The sequence below is a fragment of the Anomaloglossus baeobatrachus genome, chromosome 1, assembly GCF_048569485.1.
Source record: "Anomaloglossus baeobatrachus isolate aAnoBae1 chromosome 1, aAnoBae1.hap1, whole genome shotgun sequence".
NCBI classification, from domain to species: domain Eukaryota; kingdom Metazoa; phylum Chordata; class Amphibia; order Anura; family Aromobatidae; genus Anomaloglossus; species Anomaloglossus baeobatrachus.
The window spans coordinates 279,499,897-279,517,201 of record NC_134353.1 but is presented as its reverse complement, the minus strand read 5'-3'; the positions used below and the strand labels follow the sequence as shown (position 1 = coordinate 279,517,201).

General features: G+C 41.4%; 1 protein-coding gene across 2 annotated transcripts in view; it reads right to left on the bottom strand.

Moving 5' to 3' along the window:
• The window catches only part of GSTCD (glutathione S-transferase C-terminal domain containing), a 269,020-nt gene that overhangs the window by 172,039 nt on the left and 79,676 nt on the right, over positions 1 to 17,305 (bottom strand). For both annotated transcript variants that reach the window (XM_075350368.1, XM_075350376.1), the window contains exons 2-3: positions 12,373 to 12,797; positions 5,906 to 6,343 (exon numbers count right to left, since the gene is read on the bottom strand). In XM_075350368.1, the coding sequence (XP_075206483.1) occupies positions 5,906 to 6,343; positions 12,373 to 12,797 (863 nt within the window). The remainder of the gene's footprint in view (positions 1 to 5,905; positions 6,344 to 12,372; positions 12,798 to 17,305) is intronic.

Below are 17,305 nucleotides of genomic sequence, written 5' to 3'. Positions count from 1 at the left end.
ATCTTAATGTTCCTTAATCCATGGTGCACAATGTAATCAAGAAATTTAAAACCCACTGAAATATAGCTAAGCTCCCTAGACGTGGATGGCAGAGAAAAATTGATGAAAGGTTGCAATGCATAATAGTCCAGATGGTGGATAAGCAGTTCCTAAGAAATCAAGCAAGCCTGCAGCCTCAGGGTGCAGCGCAAACTATTGGCCAACATTTGAATGAAATGAAACGGCATGGCAGAAGACCCAGGAGGACCCCACTGCTGACAGACATAAAAATGCTAGATTGCAGTTTGCCAAAATGTAGGCGAGTAAGCCAAAATCCTTTTGGAAAGCATCTTGTGTACAGATGACACCAACATAGAGCTCTTTTGTAAAGCACATCACTCTATTGTTTACTGAAAATGGAATGAGGCCCACAATGAAAATAACATCGTACTAACAGTCAAATATGGTGGTACTAGAAAGATGTTTTTTGGTTATTCTGCTTCCTCTGGTACTGGCTGCCTTCAATGTGTGCAAGGCATCATGAACTCTGAAGATGACCAATGATTTTGGGTCACAATGTAGTGCCCTGCGTCAGAAAGCAGAGTTTGCATACTAGGTCATGGGTCTTTCAGCAGAACAATGACCCCCAATATACTTCAAGAAGCACCCAGAAATGGATGTAAACAATGTGCTGGAGAGTTGTGAAGTGGCCAGCATTGAGTCTGCATCTAAATCCCACTGACTGACCTCGGTGGAAGATGCACATTGTTACATGAGAGCCACCCAGAGCCTCTAGCACCACCCTCAAACAAAGCGTCATCAGCACTGGTGTCACTTACTACCTCTAGCACCGCCGTCTTAGGATGCTTTGTTTGAGGGTGGTGGTGGAAGTAAGTGACATCAGCACTGATTATGCTTTGTTTGAGGGTGGTGCTAGAATCTTTTGTTGCGCTGGCATCGATGACTGCATCTAGCACTGCCCCCAGCTGACATTTTTCACACAAGCAATGGAAGTGGCTGCAGAGAGATGACTAACAAGTCGGCGCTCCTTTAACCCTGGCCACCGTGTCCATCACCCATCATCCAAGATCCAGGACATCCTCAGGGGGTTGCGATGCAAGAAACTAGTAAGTATCTACAGCACTGTGCCCTGGTGATGTCCTGTTTCAGGAGGGCTAATGGGTGCTGTGGGGAGTGACTGCAGCTCCAGCCTTCTGTGACATCATATTTGAGACTCCTCTCAAATTAAATGTCATTGGAAACAACTAAAAAAGTAAAAAAACAAACTTTAGGGATTAGATGGATAGGGGAGAAATGTAGTGTATTATATATATTAGAAAAAAAAAATTTTATGAGAGTTTTTTTCTAAGGTAAAAAAAACCCCCAATTAAACCAGCGCTGATAAAGGTTTTTAATTGATGTTTTATTAAAATACTATCCTTGTTTTAGACACAAAATTAGTTCAGCACAATACACACAAAACATACAACACATAAAAAATGACTAATAAACAGATAATTATCAGAGGCTGGTTGAAATGCCCCGGCCGGTGGCAATATCAACTACTAATAAAACACTAAAAAAGTTTCAAAGTATAGAACTTGCAATACTAGTATGATTAGCGCTGCAACACACTTTTTTAGAGGCTCAAAATGGTTATTAATTGCCGTAGGAAAATAATGGCTTTAAATTAATTTCAACAGTCCAAATACCATTATTATAAAGATACTGCGCTCCAGAATTATAGTGGTAATAGGATGGAGCCACGGTTCAACAAGGTATGTCCCAATAGGAGTTTACCTGCAGTCAGGCTCAAGAGTCAAGTTTCCGTAGCTTGGATACTGCACGATACTTTCTTCTTGGGTAATTATCAGAACATTCCCGTGCAGGGGTCTTTAGTTGACACTCCTAGACCAACCGGAGTAGGGCCAACAGAGCACTAGCCTGTGTTGGATCCCAAGATGATGGTATAGCAATTATACCGCTTTTCCTGCTCTGCAGGGGTCCTTAATTTGTGCTCCTAACACCCGGAGCAGAGCCGACAAAGCACTGCCTGTGCTGGCTCCAAGGACGGTAGCACAATGAGCATGTAGCTTCTCCTAATCCTTCTGTGGCAGCCCGGGCGTTTACCGCATACAGACTGATGAGCTCCACAGGGGGGAGAGAGGCTACCAAGGTTCCTTGAGGAAGGGGACCGGTAACGCCCCCGAAACGCGCGTCGGATTTGGATTCTCGCTCAGCTCATCTGTCCGGTATATTGCAACCTGGTAGCCTCTCTCCCCCCTGTGGAGCTCATCAGTCTGTATGCGGTAAACGCCCGGGCTGCCACAGAAGGATTAGGAGAAGCTACATGCTCATTGTGCTACCGTCCTTGGAGCCAGCACAGGCAGTGCTTTGTCGGCTCTGCTCCGGGTGTTAGGAGCGCAAATTAAGGACCCCTGCAGAGCAGGAAAAGCGGTATATTTGCTATACCATCATCTTGGGATCCAACACAGGCTAGTGCTCTGTTGGCCCTACTCCGGTTGGTCTAGGAGTGTCAACTAAAGACCCCTGCATGGGAATGTTCTGATAATTACCCAAGGAGAAAGTATCGTGCAGTATCCAAGCTACGGAAACTTGACTCTTGAGCCTGACTGCAGGTAAACTCCTATTGGGACATACCTTGTTGAACACGTGGCTCCATCCTATTACCACTATAATTCTGGAGCGCAGTATCTTTATAATAATGGTATTTGGACTGTTGAAATTAATTTAAAGCCATTATTTTCCTATGGCAATTAATAACCGTTTTGAGCCTCTAAAAAAGTGTGTTGCAGCGCTAATCATACTAGTATTGCAAGTTCTATACTTTGAAACGTTTTTTAGTGTTTTATTAGTAGTTGATATTGCCACCGGCCGGGGCATTTCAACCAGCCTCTGATAATTATCTGTTTATTAGTCATTTTTTATGTGTTGTATGTTTTGTGTGTATTGTGCTGAACTAATTTTGTGTCTAAAACAAGGATAGTATTTTAATAAAACATCAATTAAAAACCTTTATCAGCGCTGGTTTAATTGGGTTTTTTTTACCTTAGAAAAAAACTCTCATAAAAATTTTTTTTTCTGATTTCAGGCAAATTAAGGGTTTTTTTGCCTATAAACCTAGCTGCAGATCTCCTGGTTTTGTGGTTAAGCGCTAACATTTGTCCAGTGCAATTGGTACTATTATATATATTAAAGATAATTACAAAAGCGGTTAGGGGGTAAATATATATATATAGGTAGAAAATACATTTTAGATGTTGGACCACCCCTTTAACAGCAGAAATGAAAACATGAAGTGTATAAGGGAGGCCATGTAACATGTATAACGTGATCATAACAAAAGTAACTAGATCAATAAAATTTGCTTGATATGTTCTTTTAACAAAGTAACATCTACATAAGAATAATATAAAAAGTCACCAAAGTTACTGTGATCTCGTGCTCCTGGTAAATACACCTAAAATCTGCTACTATATTACAGAGGAACTTTCTAATTGGGGTTCACAGTCTATTAACTCCTGTGTATGGATGGAGTAAGCAATGAATTTTTCACATGTTCTAAACATGTCGTAAATACCCGTCAGGAGCTGAAGCAGGTGATAAACCAAGAGCACAATGGAGGAGGATTTCCTCAGAGGCCTGTCTAATTCACAGTTGATTCTGAGCACTACAAAACACAAACTACACAGCTATACATATTCTCACTGCACGCAACCGATTATTCAAAACTACTTCTTTTCTTTCATAAGGAAATATTTACAGGTATCGGTGGGGTTTTTGGTCATGTCATTATCTATGTTAGAATATGTCATCGGTCTACGTAGAGTAGAAGAAAAGGGTTAACCGGTGCAACCATGTGGAATGAGGAGATCACTCGGGAGAATATCTTCGTGATTTTAATATTCAACGCATTTCAGAGTCACTATAACTCCTTCAGGAATCAAAATCACTGATGTACGTTAGTAATTGTGACTCCTGAAGAAGGAGTTATATTGACTCTGAAACGCGTTGATTAATCAAATCACAAAGATATTCTCCCAAATGATCTCCTCATTCCACACGGCAGTGGCGGGTAACCCTTTCCTTCTACTCCACGTATACAGATTCATCCTCAGGGTCTGCAGCAGCCATCGTGGTAACCTTTTCTGCTTATATGGTAGTTATGACCCTCACAAATACCCCAGGTGTGTGTTTCCCTGTTATTTATTCTGGTACCACCGGCATAAGACACTATTTCTGCCTTTATTCTAGATTATATCCTGATATCTTCCAATTTTCACTTTGACCACTAAGCCTCATAATTCTTTTTGTACTGTATACGGTATATCACGTTTCATTAGTAATCTCATTACTATCACAGGCAGGATCACAATGAAAGGTAACACTTGTATATTGACAACATAGGATTACAGAATTCACAATAGATGGTGGTCACATCTCACCTCCTCTCCCTCCCTGCACTGGCCTCTACACAGATCACAGAGCATGCCTATAAAGGTCTCCTCGTTACATATGAACGCCCCATAATGACTGATATTATCTTGATACTAATCTCATCCCCCTTACTACCTTCCTGCACACCTACTAGTCGTCTTTCTTGTTTATTTCTCCCTTTTTTGCACCATTTTATGACTCCCATCCCTTTACATCTTGCCAGTAATGGCAGCAGTTCTTGCTATGTGTACTGTATGTATTTCCAGACAGATCAGATTATCGGAGTTTTCTAACTATATAAAGTTAGGTTTCATGGTTTGACATTTCAGTGGTATCTGCAGTAAATAAATATAAAATAACAAATCAGTAAAGACAGGCAATGCTACACAATTAGACCGCGTCTTCTCTTTTCTTACATTCTTGATGCAGACAGCGTATTTGACATGCTAGAGGGAATATATATGATGGTCGTGACTGTAGTCTGAACGAGTGATATCAGAAACCACGGCGGTATCAGTAGTTATTATGGAGCCTCTGTGTCTGCACAGCTTTGTTGTCACATAAGACGTGTCTACCCATCTCCTGTGAGATAGCTAACGGAGTGCGGATTTGTCAGATCTCCCTGTAAGGTGATATTCTGTAGGTCTCGGTATGAAGTCATCACCTGCGAACAAAGATCATGCCTGCAACGCACTAGCAATTACTTACAAAAAATGGCAAACAATTACCACATTGTCTCCATAACTGTATTTGCGTAAATGTGAGCAAGTGTAGGAAGGGGTTGAGAAAGTTTTAAAAATCACTATAAAAGCACAAAAAAAAATCCCTAAAGCAATACTCACTTCCGTGATCCCAGGCAACGCCATCCTGACTTCTTCTGGGCCCCTCACTGGTCTCTACTTACTGGTTTGGTGGATACAGGGGAGCATCAGAATTGGAGCCATGGTAAATCGGTGACTATCCACTCTTATTTTTTTACGTGGACAACCCATTTTAGTGTAATTATTTCACATATAAAGACAAATTTGTAATCTTTAGCGAGGAATATTATACACCTAAGGATACTTATATTTATATTGCAGTTGCATCTTTCACTACATGGGGTGTAAAGACACCCTATATGTAGAAGAATGGGGTGAACCAAGGCAGGAGGAGCTCATAGCTTTATGTATGCTGGAAGAAGCTCCAACGTCACAGTACAGGAAATTGAATTGAATGGGAGCTAATCTGCAGTACCCAACAAGGACCACCATACATTGCATGGACTTGTGCTGTGCCTGCTTCCTACACAATTTACATCTTGGCTATGTGATCTGCAATCAGCTGATCGTGGGAGTACCGGGTTGGGACCCCACCAATTTGACTATTGACCTATTCTAAGAATAGGTCATCAACATCTAAGACCTGTAACATCTCCAAGTCCAATATGTCAAAGCACCATAAGGAGAAAAATGAATTAAATTCTTACCAGAAAATGGTGGATGCATGGCAGAAGAACAACATCAGTCAGAGTGAAATATAGACCCTCAGCAAAGACATGCTCAAGAGATGGGAGGTCTGAGGTCCTTGCTTTCCTGATGTGTGCAGGTTCTCTTGTAGTTTTTGATGGGACACCTTGAACACTTAGTTTGGACAAAGCTGTTGTCAGTTCCAAACTTAGAGGTTTCTGAAGGCTGCTCGGAGAGGATTCTTCCTGTACTTCCTTCCTTTCATCAGCATCATTGGATTTCATTTGCTGCAGCATCTTCTGTCGACGTATTTTATCATCATTGTGGACTCTTACCGGCTCTCCAAGCTTTCTTTCAAGCTGAAGAATTTCTGGAGGAATGGTGGCAGATGGGTCTTTTAGAAAGGTTTCCACAGCCAACGGGATACTGATCTCACAGAGCCTGGTCCACTGGCTAACCTAAACCGCCGCATAAAACAAAAACTTCTATATTACAAAAATTAGAAACATACTGTATATGTTTGTGACTCAAATGCTAAAATCAGATATAGAAGTGCTGCATCATTTCAGAAACGTCAAGTGACAGAAAATAATCTATTAGGTAGCACCAATAACTATGCTGCTATCTGCTCAGTCTGCCTTAAGGAGGTTTCTCGACCACCTTTTATTATCTTCTAAAACAGTGAATAACATGATTTATTAAAAAAAAGTGTAAAAAAAAGGTATGGCTATCATTAACCACACTGGTCCCCTGGATGGTACCTATAGGTCTCCTTGCTTCCTCTTTGGCTGCAGTAGCGATATATTGTTCACATGCCCATCAACGCTACAAGACGAATCAAGCAAACTGGAAAAGGGGGGTAGCAATACTTTTTATTTTTATTCTAATCTGCACTGTTTTAGAAGGAAAACTAGTGTGGACAACCCATTGAACTTTTGCTATTTCCATAAAATAAAGAAAATGGCAGAAAAAAAAAGAAAGCAATATACTCTAGTTACACAAATTATCTACTGGCCTGGGGGTGGGAACTTTAAGTGGCTTTACAAAAAAAATAAGAGTATGTAGTACAGCTGTGTGTTAGGCTCGGCTCATGGGAGCATATTTCACAGTCTATATACGAACGCAATGCCCAGACTGACCGCGGGTCTCCTGACCCAAACTTACAGCCTCATAGACATATATAAGTTCAGCTGCCACCAAAACTGGGCATTTTGGTCCGTATACAAACAATGAAATACACTCATGTGAACATGGCCTTACAGTGTCAATCATAGTGTCATCCACTACCCCCTCTTTTGTTAGCTGTAATACTTTCAAATTGACAATTTCCGCCCTGTTCCTGATTGACAGCAAGAATACTGTTCACCACAATGGTTACTCCAGTTCTAGTTAGCTACAGCACCATCTAATGCTAGTGTGAATGCTCCCAAGCATTAGCTATAGTCATCCTCATTGTCATTTAGAATAGTTCTAGTGTCAGCCACAACACTATATGCCACCCTAAGCCCTCTGCCTGCTTGTATGAATGTCCCTAGAAATGCCGGCCAGACATCAATCCCCCTTGATCTACAGTGCCCCCATAGCATCAGTCACAACCCTTTATTGACAGCCTCATTGTACGCCACAAGCCAGTAAATGAGTGACGATTAAAGATAAGTGATCACTACCATGTTTGAGTGCTCTGTACTCGCAACGAGCAATTGGGCACTAAGATGGGTGAGACTCGTATGGTAAGTATAATGGAAGTCAAAGCCACACATTCAATCCCTCACCACCTCCTGCCGTCTTCAACTCAAAAATATTTCCAGAATCCGTCCCTTCCTCAATTCTCAATCTACAAAAATGCTAGTGCATGCCCTCATAATCTCCCGCCTCGACTACTGCAACATCCTCCTCTGTGGTCTCCCTGCTAACACGCCTGCCCCCTCCAGTCCATCATTAATTCTGCTGCCCGACTGATCCACCTCTCGCCTCAATACCACCCTGCTTCTCCTCTCTGCAAGTCCCTTCACTGGCTCCCAATCTTCCATCGTATCCAATTCAAACTGACACTGACTTACAAAGCCATCAATAATCTGTCTCCTCCGTATATCTCTGAACTAATCACTCGCTACACTCCAAAACGTAATCTCCGGTCCTCCCAAGATCTCCTTTTCTCCTCCACTCTCATTCTCTCCTCATGCAACTGCCTCCAAGACGTCTCCCGAGCATCCCCAGTCTCCTGGAACTCGCTGCCTCAACACGTCAGACTATCTACTACACTTGCAAACTTCAAACGGAACCTGGAAACTCACCTGTTCAGAAATGCCTATAACCTTCAATGACCCCAGTGCCCGACCACCGTACGGAGCTGCCGCCCGACCACCGTGCGGAGCTGCCGCCCGACCCCCACCTCACCTACTGTCTCCTCCCCAAAATCCTTTAGAATGTAAGCCTGCAAGGGCAGAGCCCTCTTCCCTCTGTACTAGTCTGTCTGTTGTAACTTGTATATGTGTTCTGTATGTAACCCCCTTCTCATGTACAGCACCATGGAATCAATGGTGCTCTATAAATAAATAATAATAATAATAATAATAATAATAATAATAAAGGGGAACCAGAGTGGGTTTTTTTGGAAGATCTTCGGGAAAAATGCTAGAGTTCCTCATTGACTTCCATTATACTCGGTACACGAGTCAAGCTCATCCGAGCGTCTGACTTGATCGTTACGAATACCGAGCACCCAAACATGGTAGTGCACGCCCATCACTAATGATCACCTTTCTCTGTTGGTGTACCTGTTATATTCATCATTTTATTAAGATCATATGAAATATATGTGCAAGGACAAATAGCTCTTAGGTTTAGTTAAAAAAAAGAATTTGGAAATTCTGACCAAAGGGAACTTTTTTTGTCTACGATACTCAATGTATATATCCTTGTGTAGCCGGTTTATAGCACTATTGATGAAACCAGGCTTTTCTCACAAAAGTAGTATCACATTACCCGAGTACAGTGGTGATGAAACCAATACGTCATCCAGTCAGACAGAAAAAAATTGGCATGAAATTGTTAAGTGACGTTGGCACCTGACATGTTACAATAACAAACATCTGACAAGTTCATCTCAATGGAAAAGGATACATTTTTGGAAATCCAATGCTGGGATGTGAGACATAACATTTCTTGTACATTGTGAAGAGATTAGTACCTGCCATGGCAGACAGATGCAAGTGCAGCACGCTAGACATAATTAAAGGTTAATTAAGGTAGAGTTTCCACAGCGCAGGCCTTGTCTGTTCCAACATGTCTGCCTATATTTTTAATCGTGTACACGCACGTTGCAAAACTTGCTGGCATAAAATATATAAACACATACTAAGCCACAATGCATGTGAATACATAGCATGGACATGGCATTTCAACACCACGTACAGAAGTGAATGTTGCCAACTCAACAATCAAATTGTTATTAAAGGGAATTTACTGAATAATTATATTAATTGGTTTCCAAAAATATGATGTTGTTGCACATTAACATTCATGCAACATCAGTTTTCGGCTTCACAAAAATGTGACAAAACAACAAGGGCCAATTTATTAAGGCTTTTACAGTAGAACAAGTAGAAAACGCTTTGACAAGTTGCACCATTTTATGGCACTTTCACACCAGTTTGAAGCAGCTCTGCCACAATAGGTGAAGCTGGGAAGGAGCCGGGGTGGAGTATGGTTACGGCAGCCAGCCAAATTTACAAAAAGCACTAGCATTTCTTACATGTGAAATGCTACTCCAGTCCTTAACTGGAGTAGCATTTCTGGCGAGGCGCACAGATGGGCACGCCACTGAGAAGATACGCCAAATTCACTAAGTGGCGTTTGACTTTTAAAGGGAACCTGTCAGGTGCAATATGCACCCAGAATCACGAGCAATTCTGGGTTAATATTGTTAATCCCTGCCTAACCGCCCTTGTATACACTAGCATAGATAAAGAGATCTTTAGAAAAAGTATTTCTAAAGATCTTTTACCGAGTGCTAATGAGCGAAATGACTAGTCCCTTGGGCGTTCGTTCCATGACCAGTTGCCCCTCATTAGCATGTTAGTACGTCCCTGTGGATGTGCTATCATGCTAATGAATGTGCAGCGTCAGAGGATGATCTCACTCACCACTCCGCTACCATCACGTCCGACAGTGGATTTCGTCTGAGTGCACATGACCCCGGAGTTTGGGTCATGTGCACTACTTCAGTTTGAAGCCAGGATACGTACACCAAACTTCGTAGTGCACATGACCCAAACTACGGGGTCCTGCGCACTGAGCCAAAATCCCTCATCGGACACTATGGTGGTGGAGAGGTGAGTGAGATCATCCTGTGATGCTGCGTATTCTAGCATGATAGCACGCCCACAGGGGATGTACTAACATGCTAATGAGGGGTGACTGGCCAGGGAACTAACGCCCAGGGGACTAGTGCCCTCGCTCATTAGCATACGGTAAAAGATCTTTAGAAATAATTTTTCTAAAGATCTCTTTATCTATGCTAGTGTATACAGGGGCGGTTAGGCAGGGATTAGCAATATTCACCCAGAACTGCTCGTGGTATAATATCAGGCATAGAACAATCATATACAGCAGGTGAAATAAGTATTGAACACGTCACCAGTAAATATATATATATTTATCTAAAAATACTATTGACTAGAGTTGAGTGAGTATCGAAATATTCGTGTTAGCGATACTGGTATCGAGTACTGTGTAATATTCACGTATTCATTCCAAATAGCGAGTACAACGCAAGTCAATGGGATATGCGATTAATTTTCTCCTGGAATCCAGCAGAAAATTACTTGCATTTCCCAGTCAGCGGAATATTACTGCATATCCCATTGACTCGCATTGTACTCGCTATTCGAAACAATATGCGAGTATTACACATTCCTCGTTACGAGTATCGCGAACACGAATATTTCGATACTTGCTCAACTGTATTATTGACATGATTTTCTCACTAGATGTCGGGAACAACCCATCCAATTCACACAGGCAAAAAAAAAAAAATCACACCACAGATGTCCATAAATTTAGTGATGCGCAGTAAAGAGAAATGACACAGGGAGAAAGTATTGAACACATGAAGAAAGAGAGGTGTAAAAAGCCACTGTCACAGCAGGGGAGAGAGGCTATACCACCAGGATAGGAAAAAACACAGAAAGGGGGAAGGAATGCCTTATAGGTAGGGAAGAGAGGAAGTGACGACCTCTGACAACAACCTACAGCTGGTCCCTGACCACCCTAGATAGGTTCCTCGCCTATGCGCTGAGCCGAATACCTGACCCTAGGTATCCCAAGTGCTGGGGCCTAAATAGGTAATGGGTGGGATGAGCTCTTCGTCAACCCCACTAAACGCTAAAGGAAGCTAATCATATATGACTCGAGGTCTAGGGAATTGTTCTATATTCATACAGTAGTAAAAAGACACAAACAAGTGGTTGTCACACTAAAAGATAGACATTGTAAATAGTATAAGTACCAATTTGTCCCAAGATATTAGTATAGCATATTATACATCCTATACTCCTTGGCCCTGGATACCAGGGACAAGGTAGGACTAAGTACAATATAAACAAATTGATATAATTTAGATAGAAAACTGTAACACAGATACGGACAAGACGACCTAATAAACAGACAGGATGACCAAATATACAGGACTTATCTTATGACTGTAACAAATATCCAATCAGGTACAAATTTCACAGGAAATATAAGGCTGCGTAAGTATTGTTGGAGAAATTACAAAATGGTGTAGGGCTGTTTTTCAGCATACAGCACTGGCAAAATTCATGTTATTGATGGAAGGATGAATGCACAAATGTACTGAGACATTCTAGATAAAAATCTGCTGCCTTCTACCAGGATGAGGAAGATGAAATCGAGGTAGACAGTTCCGCAAGACAATGGTTCCAAACAACCAAGGAAACTCAATTGTTTTCAGAGGAAAAAAAATAAAGCTGCTAAAATGGAACAGCCAATCCCCTGACTTGAATCTAATAGAAAAAGTATTACTAAAGCTCAGAGAAGGAACTCATGGAACCTTCAGGATTTGAAGTGTGTGGAAGAATGGGCCAAAATCACATCTGAGAAATGCATGCACCTGGTTTTTCCAGTCAGGAAGCATCTTAAAGCTGTCACCATTAACAAAGGCATTTGTATGAAGAAGTATTAAATGTAAGTCAGCTTGTTCAATACTTTTTTCCTGTGTCATTTTTCATTATTACACATCACTAAATCTATGATTTGATTTCTTTGCCTATGTGGATTGGATGTGTTGTAAGAGACATCTGGTGAGAAGTTAATGTCAATAGCACCTTAAGAAATATATTTACTTACAAAACTCATGACGTAATTGATACTTATTTCACCCCCACAATAATATGGACTCACATTCAATGGAATAGTTGTACATTTATTTAGATCCCCAAATTAAGATTAAACATGTAGAACTTACTTCGGCACAAGCTTTTAAGCAGGTCTTTTTAAACCCTAATAGTTGGATGACATCTTTCCTGGAGGGATCGGTAAGGTACGTTCTCTGTATAATGTGTCTTAGTACCACAGCCAGACCGGCTCTGCAGAACGCACCAGAGGCCTCAAGAACAGCAGGCAGACGACAGCTCTGGACAATTACTGGAAGGTCTTTTCTGGAGAGGACTGAGACGTTCAGGTTACTTGGCAACAAACCGTCTTTGAAAATCCTGGGATTGCCTTCCGGTACTACTAGAAAAACTTTCAATGAATTGCAATCACAATAAGATATCAAAAATAGTATAATGGATGTATGAAGAGGTAGCACTGTGTCCTCATGGTTAAGGTCGATATCCAGGAAAAGGTGTTCCTCAGTATTCTTGACGTTCTCATGATCTTTCATATTTACTACAATATAAAAATACATGACACACCCAAGTTAGTGTATGTATGTGTACTACAGGACAGACTTTACAATTACTGAACATCAGAACCTGACAAGGATATACTATCTATATCAAGGTTTTATTTGACCTCAGAGTCTAAAATAAAAGAGTGAGATTTTTTTGTTTGTTTGGACAACAGCACTCATGCATGCAGAGAGCGGTGTGAAAACTTTTAGGTCTTGGCGCACTAGAAAATGGAATTTTTTTAAGAAAATTCCACAGACACTGAAAGATTTCCGCACTCGCGGAAAAATAGCGCATGTACATGTGTTTTAATGCATTTAATGCAATAAAGCACATTGAAAAATAAAAAAAAAAGTCATTTCCTATTGATATAGATAGAGAGATAGATAGATAGAAAGATAATGGATAGATAAATAGATAGATAATGGATAGATAGATGATAGATAGATGATAGATAGATAGATAGATCGATAAATAAATAGATAGATAATGGATAGATAGAGGGATAGATGGATAGATAGATAAATGGATAGACAGATAGAGGGATAGATAGAGGGATAGATAGATCAATAAATAGATAATGGATAGATAGAAAGATGGATAGATAGATAATCAATAGATAGATAGACAGATAGATAAATAAATAGATAGATAATGGATAGATAGATAGATAGATAGAAAGATGGATAGATAGATAATCAATAGATAGAGGACAGATCAATCTATCAATAGATAGAGTCCCTGTGAGGACGCACTGCAGTTCTCGCGAGCGGTAATGTGTTCACATTACAGACCGTGAGAAATTACCTGTAATTACCTCTGCAGTCTCGTTATGAGGCTGCATTGAGTATCTGTTAGTCGCGGCTGGATGCAAGCGTTGTGGGACCTGCGTTGATTACACCGGAGTTGTGTGTTGGGGGGGTAATAAAGTGAACAAGGGGGCTTTTTTGTTTTATTTAAAATAAAGGATTTTTCGTGGTGTGTGTTTATTTACGTTACTTACGGGTTAATCATGGAAGCTGTCTCATAGACGCTGCCATGATTAAGCCTGGACTTAATGGCAGCGATGCGCTGCCATTAACTCGTTATTACCAGGGCTGTGGAGTCGGTAAGCCAAACCTTCAACTCCGACTATCCTCAATTTCTCTTGCACCAACTCTGACTCCGGCTCCGACTCCGGTTCCTAAATATATTGCTTATAGTTAGGTGAAAACTTTATTGTAGTACATGAACATGTGTATGTGAACATCAGACATTTAATAATTTTTATGATACAATAATCAAGATATTTGGATAGAACATAAAATATATTTATTGGCATACAACTTTAGAACACAAAAAAGTAATAAATTGTAAATATGTAATACAGTATGTAATATACAGTAGATTACATATATATATCTAGTGTGTGTGTGTGTGTGTGTGTGTGTGTGTGTGTATATATATATGTGTGTATATATATATATATATATATATATATATATATATATATTACATATTGTATTACATATTTACAATTTATTAGTTTTTTGTGTTCTAAAGTTGTATTCCAATAAATATATTTTATGTTCTATCCAAATATCTTGATTATTGTATCATAAAAGTAATTAAATGTCTGATGTTCACATTGTACTACAATAAATTTTTCATTTAAATATAAGCATTATACTAAATATTATTTAGTAAAATATTCAGCACATTCTGCATTGCACTACTGTCCCCAATTTATTATATATTTTAGGAGTCGGAGTCAGTGCATTTTATACCGACTCCACCAAAAAGAGCTCCGACTCCGACTCCACGACTCCGACTCCACAGCCCTGGTTATTACCCTGATTGCCACTGCATCACAGCAATCTGGAAGAGGCGGGGACACTCCGGGACTGTCGCATAATGGATGCGACAGTCCCGGGGCAGCTGCGAGCTGATATTCTCGGCTGCGAGGGGGGGGCACTAACCCTGGCCCTCGCCCTCACCAGCATGACAATACCAGGCCACCGGTGTGTGTTTACCTTGGCTGGACAGTAAAAATACGGCGGAGCCCACGTGTTTTTTTTTTTATTTTTAATATGTACTTTTGATTTCTATGTGTATTCTATATGTCTGTGTGTGAGTGTGATCTGTGTGTGTTTACTCTCTGCTCAGTTTCCTCTTCCTGTCATAATGACATCACTTCCCTGCAAAACGCAGGCAGTGATGAACATTATGTCCCGAAAAACGCGAAATCCCACAGGGATATATAACGAATTAACGCAGGAAAACGCAATGAAACGCACAGAATTTGCTGCCTGCGTTATTCCCTGCGGGATTTCACGATTACATTACAGTCAATGGAGTGAAATCCTGCAGCTACCTGTGGAAAAGAAGTGACATGCAATTTTTTTTGCTGCGGGAATCCCGCAGCAAAACATGCAGCTGTCTAAATCAGCCTAGTGCGTGCAGCAGTTTTTTTTTCCCCATTGGATTTGCTGGTGAATCACTGCAGAAAGGTTAAGAACATTTTCTGCAGCGAAATATGCAGCAAATCCGCAGGAAAATCCAGCTAGTGCGCACAGGGCCTTACTCTCTTGTTCTGTATCAGTGTAGGGGACCAGAAAGCAAGAAGGAGTATCACAGGCTGTTACCAATACCCTCTCAATGTAATTTGTACCAGATCTAAATATCGGTTTCCTCAATTTAGCTTTTTTTTATTGCTGAGATTTGTCCCCTCTTCCTTGTACGTAATTCAAGTCTTGTTTCTCTTCCTTGTATGTAAATCTAGTCTTGTTAAAAACGATGGTGTAATCCTCAAATGTCATTGGGCGTTTCCCTGAGGATAACTCTTAAATAAAAAACAAAATAAAACTGGATTTCCATGCTGGGAAGGGCGGCCATATTTCAGAAGTGGAAAGGCGCAAGAACAAAAACAGACCACCAGATTCAGAACACAGCATTTACACCGATTAAATAGAAAAGAACAAAAAAAGGACATTTTTGTGTACTCACCGTAAAATGTATTTCTTGGAGCCTTTCATTGGGGGACACAGACATTGGGTTATATGGTGTCTCCAGGGGAGGCGTGACACTAGGTTTGAAAAAAGTGTTAGCTCCTCCTCCCACAGCATATAACCCCAGCTAGGCGGGAACTAGCTCAGTTTGTTGTAAAAGCAGTAGGAGAACCAAAACCACAAGGGCAGGAGCTGTGTCCCCCAATGAAAGGCTCCAAGAAAGACATTTTACGGTGAGTACACAAAAATGTCCTTTCCTTTCTCGCCTTTTCATTGGGGGACACAGACATTGGGACATCCCAAAGCAGTACCTGGGTGGGAACTGAACTATTAGTGTAGAACATCAGCCTAAGAGCTGACTAACAACTGTAACTGCAGGGAACACATAACAAACACTGTAAAAAAACCGAGCAGTGGCCACTTATAAATGGGCCACTGCCGCCTGAAGGACTTGTTTTCCAAGAGCAGCATCCGCGGAGGCATGCGTATGCACTCTGTAGAATTTTGTAAACGTGTGCACACTAGACCAGGTAGCGGCATTGCAAAGGTGGGCCGCCGAAGCCTGATGGCGGATAGCCCAGGAGGCACCCACTGCTCGTGTAGAGTGGGCCTGCACAAATTGAGGGGGAACGACACCTCGTGCTTTGTAAGTTTCACAGATGGCAGTCCTGATCCACCGAGAAATCGTGGATTTGGAAGCCCGGTCGCCTTTTTTGTGTCCTTCTGAGAGGACGAAAAGGGCATCGGACTTGCGCAACAGCGCTGTTCTGGAGATGTAGATCCGCAGAGCCCTGACAAGATCGAGAGTGTGAAGGGCTTTCTCAAAGGAGTGGACCGGGGCCGGGCAGAATGACGGCAACACAATGTCCTCGTTCAGGTGGAAAGAGGATACGACCTTCGGAAGGAAGGCGGGGGAAGGCCGAAGGACCACCTTATCATGATGGAATATCAGGTAAGGCGAGCGACAGGACAGAGCTGCCAGTTCGGACACTCGCCTGATAGAGGTAATAGCGACTAAAAAGGCAACTTTCCAAGACAGCCGTTGAAGAGAGATTTCTCTCAAGTTTTCGAAAGGAGGAAGCTGAAGAGCTCCGAGAACCAAATTCAGATCCCAGGGATCTAAGGGGTGACGATAAGGGGGGACCAAATGCGCCACCCCTTGAAGAAAGGTACGGACTTGAGGGCGAGAAGCCAGCTGCTTCTGGAAAAAAATTGACAAGGCAGAAACTTGTCCTTTAAGGGTATTGAGAGCAAGACCCGAGTCCATACCGTCTTGCAAAAAGGCAAGAACATTAGGGATTGAAAAGGTAAGGGGCGACCGATTATGACGGTCACACCAGGACAGATAGGTCTTCCAGGTCCTGTGATAAATGCTAATATTTCAAAAGACTGACCTGCACATCTTACAAGTGTGTATAGTGCCAGCTGAAAAAACCTAGCAAATACATTTCAGCTGGCACCTATACACACTTGTAAGATGTGCAGGTCAGTCATTTGAAATATTTGCAGTGAGTTTTTT